This window comes from Myotis lucifugus, unplaced genomic scaffold (genome assembly GCF_000147115.1).
Source record: "Myotis lucifugus unplaced genomic scaffold, Myoluc2.0 scaffold_145, whole genome shotgun sequence".
Lineage (NCBI taxonomy): Eukaryota > Metazoa > Chordata > Mammalia > Chiroptera > Vespertilionidae > Myotis > Myotis lucifugus.
In genome coordinates, this window is record NW_005871193.1 from 3,121,558 (window position 1) to 3,127,557 (window position 6,000).

General features: G+C 38.0%; 1 protein-coding gene across 10 annotated transcripts in view; it reads left to right on the forward strand.

Moving 5' to 3' along the window:
* The window catches only part of LOC102420676 (membrane cofactor protein-like), a 26,175-nt gene extending 21,385 nt beyond the window's left edge, over positions 1 to 4,790 (forward strand). For 6 of the 10 annotated variants that reach the window (XM_023758958.1, XM_023758959.1, XM_023758962.1 and 3 more), the window contains 3 exons: positions 1,691 to 1,732; positions 3,147 to 3,182; positions 4,499 to 4,790. In XM_023758958.1, coding sequence (XP_023614726.1) covers positions 1,691 to 1,732; positions 3,147 to 3,182; positions 4,499 to 4,527 — 107 coding nt within the window. In that variant the 3' untranslated portion in view covers positions 4,528 to 4,790. The remainder of the gene's footprint in view (positions 1 to 1,690; positions 1,733 to 3,146; positions 3,183 to 4,498) is intronic. The other 4 variants (XM_023758960.1, XM_023758961.1, XM_023758963.1 and 1 more) reach the window with 1 other exon arrangement.
* The last annotated feature ends 1,210 nt before the right edge of the window (positions 4,791 to 6,000 follow it).

Here is a 6,000-nt window from a genome sequence, read left to right on the forward strand (position 1 = left end):
CACCCCCCTCCTTCCCACATAGGTTGGACAGTATGTTCGATGCTTCTATGTCTCTGGTTCTATTTTTGTTCCATCAGTTTATGTTGTTTATTATATTCTACAAATGAGTGAGATCATGTGATATTTATCTTTCTCTGACTGGCTTATTTCGCTTAGCATAATGCTCTCCAGTTCCATCCATGCTGTTGCAAATGGTAAGAATTCCTTCTTTTTTACTGCAGCGTAGTATTTCATTGTGTAGATGTACCACGGTTTTCTTATCCAGTCATCTGCTGATGGGCACTTAGGCTGTTTCCAAATCTTAGCTATGGTAAATTGTGCTGCTATAAACATAGGGGAGCATATATCCTTTCTGATTGGTGTTTCTAGTTTCTTGGGATATATTCCTAGAAGTGGGATCACTGGGTCAAATGGGAGTTCCATTTTTAGTTTTTTGAGGAAACTCCATACTGTTCTCCACAGTGGCTGCACCAGTCTGCATTCCCACCAGCACTGCACGAGGGCTCCTTTTTCCCCACATCCCCTCCAGCACTTGACGTTTGTTGATCTGTTGATGATAGCCATTCTGACAGGTGTGAGATAGTACCTCATGTCGTTTTGATTTGCATGTCTCGGATGAGTAGTGACTTTGAGCTTGTTTTCATATGTCTCTTGGCCTTCCTTATGTCCTCTTTTGAAAAGTATCTATTTAGGTCCGTTGCCCATTTTTTGATTGGGTTGTTTATCTTCCTTTTGTTAAGTTGTATGAGTTCCCTATAAATGTTGGAGATTAAACCCTTATTGGTGATAACGTTGGTAAATATGTTCTCCCATGCAGTGGGCTTTCTTGTTGTTTTGTTGATGGTTTCTTTTGTTGTAAAAAAGCTTTTTATTTTGATGTAGTCCCATCTGTTTACTTTCTCTTTAGTTTCCATTGCCCTAGGAGCTGTATCGGTGAAGATATTACTTCAGCATATCTCTGATATTTTGCTCCCTGTGGATTCCAATGGCATATTTCACAGACCTAGAATGAACTGTCCAAAAATTCATCTGGAATAAAAAAAGACCCCGAATAGCTGCAGCAATCCTGAGAAAGAACAACAAAGTTAGGAGTGATTTCAGTACCAGATATCAAGCTGTATTACAAAGCCATTGTTCTCAAAACTACCCGTTACTGGCACAAAAACAGACATATAGACCAATGGGATAGAATAGAGAACCAGACCCAAACCACTATACTCCATTAATATTTGACAAAGGAGGCAAGAGCATATAGTGGAGTCCAGACAGTCTCTTCAATAAATGGAGTTGGGAAAATTGGGCAGTTACATGCAAAAAAAATGAAACTAGACTACCAACTCACACCATACACAAAAGTAAATTCAAAATGTATAAAGGACTTAAATGTAAGGTGGGAAACCATAAAAATATTAGAGGAATCCACAGGCAGCAAAATCTCAGACATATGCCGGTCACCTTCTAAATAATTTTCTTTCAATGTGCATGAATCCGTGCACCAGGTCTCTAGTCAATTTATAATATTTTATAATACTACTTTGAAATAGGAACATTAATATAATTTATATGAAGAAAATAAGATAAGAGTATTCATTCAAAGATAAAAATTCTAAACTATAATTTAGAGGTCTTAATCTTTATTATTGTCTTCTTTCTCTTTTTACTTATTTCCTTTTTTTTTTCTTTTTTCTAGGACACCCCACTCCCAGTGATAAAACACCATCTAATACATCAGGTATTATTTTATTTTATTTATTCTCTTCATTATTAGGTATTCTTTTAGTTAGTAATGCTCTGCTGTATGAAACCTTAAAGTCCTACATGGAAATATATTTCAATTATCTGTAGTTTGAGAAGGTATAATCTGTCACAAATGGGGAGAATTAAAATTTTTTAATTTTAATAGTGTAGATACCATGGCAAATATAAACTGTAGTATGTGTAGACTCATATAGATAATACAGCTTTTAAGAGGTGCCACAAATTAGGATTTCTTGTAAGGTGAAGTAATTTTCTCAACTGCTATATTTAGGTGTAGGTTAAAATTTGTAGAATATAACTTGCTTTTCATGTAACACTGCTTTTGTGATGACAGTTGGTAGGTAAGTTTTCTTTCTATTCATACCTTATATACACAAGACTAAATGTATTATAATTTGGTTTACTTTTTTTTTTAATAAGAAGCTGGTGTATCACACTTTATGTACGCTCACATAGTTCACACAATATGTGTTCAAGAAAATTATAAGTATAGTTGTGTCATTTAAATGAAATACAAGTATTTTTGATGAATAAATGAAGAAAAATTTTAAGGTTGGTCTCTTTATAAAATGCACCTTAGGGTCATTAAATTTTCTCTCTGTGGTCAAACTGTCATTGCACCAGTAAATTCAAAGTGATCTTCATTCATTAAACACTTGACAATTTTTCTTATGAAGTAAAAAGAGCAGAGGTAATAAGACATTGTATATTTCTATGCTTTGTTTCATAGAAATTTAATTAAGATAAATTAAGATTTTGTAGAAATATTTATTGCTTTCTTGATAGTAAAAAATACTTGTTTAAGTTTCTAAGCATAATTTTATCCATGTGCCCTGGTGTTTCTTTTGCATTCTTAGAATCTCCTTGGTATGTCTTAATTTGAAGGTGGGCATGCATGAGGAAGAATTGATGATAAGATAATGTATTATTTGTGAAGATTCAACTACTACATTTCTGTAATAAATTAAAGAACTTTATTATGACTTATTCCACAGAGCCACCACTGTTGGTGAAAAAATATAATTTCGTAATAAAGTCATAAGAAATGATAGACTGAATACTGAACTATATCAACTAAGATGGAATAATACATTTTTAAAATGATTTTCCCACTAATCTAGTGAATTCTAATTGTTCTAATAATATTTACTAATAACCTAGTGCTGTAGCTACAACACAAAACAGTATTGGGCCCTAAGCCTGGAATCATAATTGAAGGGCTCTGTGATCAAATGAGCTGGATGCACTGTCACACTAAACTAGACTGATAAACTTTTTTTTTTTTTTTTTTGCTGTAGTTTATAGATGATTTGATTAACTAAAATGTAATTGCCACCTGGAGACCCACACGTGCTCAGTTACCTTCAAACTGGTTTTATTTTTCTCAGGTGCAGGAGTCATTGTTGCGATTGTTTTAGCTGTTGGTAAGTGTTCCAACTTGGATCCCACTTAAATCAAAATATTAATGTGAAGAGCATAACGGTTTTTCTGTTTCTACAGTTTTTATGCTTGAAATTAAGTAAACCAGTCTAGAAACACCTCAACTTTTATATGATACACTGCCTCGTGTTGCTGATTATATATTCTTTATATTCTACTAGAGGCCCGGTGCACAGATTTGTGCACCAGAGGAGTCCCTTGGCCTGGCCTGCAGGGATTAGGCTGAAACAGGCTCTCTGACATCCCCGAGGGGTCCCGGATTGCAAGAGGGCACAGGCCAGGCCGAGGACCCCACTGTGCATGAATGGGGCTGAGGAGGGACTGCGGGAGGGCTGCAGGGTATGTCCAGCCCATCTTGCCCAGTCCCGATTGGCTGGACCCCAGAAGCAAGCTAACCTACCGGTTGGAACATCAGCCCCCTGGTGGTCAGTGCGGGTCATAGTGACTGGTCGAAAAAACGGTCAGAGGGACACTTAGCATATTAGGCTTTTATATATAGACTAGAGACTTGGTGCACAAATTCATGCACAGGTGGGGTCCCTCGGGGTGGCCTGTGGGGATCGGGCCCAAGCTTGCATCCTACCCTCGCAGCTCCAGAGCCCCGCCTGGCACCCTGCCTCGGCCTGGCACCACCCCCTCACCTTCACCATTCCGCCTGCAGAGTGATCGATCAGGGCCAGGCCACTCCCCCCCCCCCCCCCCCCCCGGGTTCCTTAAGAACTTGGGAGCCGGGAGGGGGCTACGCCATTCCCGCGGTCCCACTGTCATCGGGGCCCATTGGGTTCGGCAGCACCTCCACTGTCACCCGCTGCCAGCGCCACATCACTGACGCCTGCCATGTTCTGCTCCACCCTCTGGTGGTTATCACACATCATAGCAAGCAGTGGAAAGCCCGATTGAACTCCCAGTCGAACTCCCAGTTGAACGACTGACTGCCTAAGGGGACAATTTGCATATTAGGCTCTTATTATATAGGATAGGACATGTCCACTTAGTAACAAATCCTAAATAATACATGTTTTTTCAAGATGATTAATCATATGAGTTTGCATCCCAAATATGCTTTGGGTATCTTTGTAAATTAGGAAAGGACTCTTCTCTGCTTGCTGTGGACTGAGTGATTCCAGAGATTTGCCCTTAGATAGTGAAGAGTCCAGAAAGAATATAAATGTATAGCCAGGGCAATGTGCTTAAATAAAATAGCATTTTCTGCCCACTGAACATTAATTTTTCCTGCCAGATTTTGAATCTTGGTGATTATTTTTCACTTACATTTCACTTGTTCTTTGGTTTATTGTAGGTGCTTTCCTGGAACTTATTGTCATCTGAGTCCTGTATCGACACAAGAAGAGGAAAGGGTAACTTAAAGCACGTTTCTTGAACATATTGGTGCCTCTCACTCTTGATGTACTTTTGTGTAGCTTGTGTTTACACTCTGTATTTCATGCATTTTTTTTCAATGCGCCTACATGACTTTGCCATCAGAATTGCATTTCTTTACTAAAAATATTTACAGCGAATTATACTATCATTGTAACAAGAGAAAGCTATATGTCTATAAGGAAAATTAAAAAAATTTTTTTTAAATTTTATTTTAATCTTTATTGTTGAAAGTTTTGCATATGTCTCCCTTTTCCCCCCATTGATCCCTCCCATCCTGCTCCTGCCCCCCATTGCCAGCCTTCACCACCCTGTTGTGTGTGTCCATGGGTATTTTCACCATGCCTATGCGTATACGCATATGAGTTCATTCGTTGATCTCTTCCTCACCCCCCACACCCTTCCCCTGCCTTCTCTCTGAGGTTTGACAGTGTTGGATGCTTCTTTATCTCGGGGTTTATTTTTGTTTATCAGTTCAGTGTTGCATATATTATTTCTGATGAGTGTCTCTGATTTCTTAGGCTATATTCCTAGAAGTGGGATCACTGGGTCAAATGGGAGTTCCATTTTTAATTTTTTGAGGAAACTTTATATTGTTTTCCACAGAGGCTGTACCAGTCCGCATTCCCACCAACAGTGCATGAGAGTACCTTTTTCTCCACATCCTCACCAACACTTTTCGCTTGTTGATATGTTGATGATAGCCATTCTGACAGGTGTGAGGTATTACCTTATTGTTGTTTTGATTTGCATCTCTCAGATGATTAGTGACTTTGAGCATTTTTTTAATGTGCCATTTTCCCTTCTGTATGTCCACTTTGGAGAACTATCTGTTTAGGTCCTTTGCCCATTTTTTACTTGGCTTAATTTTTCTTTTGTTGTATGAATTCCCTATAAATTTTGGCAGTTAACCCCTTATTGGATGTATCATTGGAAAAAATATTTACCCATGCAGTGGTCTCTCTTGTTATTTTGTTGATGGTTTATTTTGCTGTGCAGAAGCTTTTTATTTTGATGTACTCCCATTTGTTTAGTTTCTCCTAAGTTTCCATTGTCCTTAGCTTCCATTATGATGTATCCGTAAACATATTGCCATGAGAGATGTCTGAGATTCTCCCACTTATGGTTTCTTCTAGGATTTTTTGTGCTTTCACGACTGATATTTAAGTTTTTTATCCATTTTGAGATAATTTTTGTGTATGATATAAGTTGGTGGTCTAGTTTCATTTTTTTGCATGTATCTGCCCAATTTTCCCAGCACCATTTATTGAAGAGACTGTCTTGACTGTATTGTATGCTCTTTCTCCTTTGTCAAATATTAATTGAGCATAATGGTTGTGTCAATTTCTGGGTTCTCTGTTCTTTTCCATTGATCTATATGCCTATTCTTGTGCCAGTATCAGGCTGTTTTGAATATAGTGG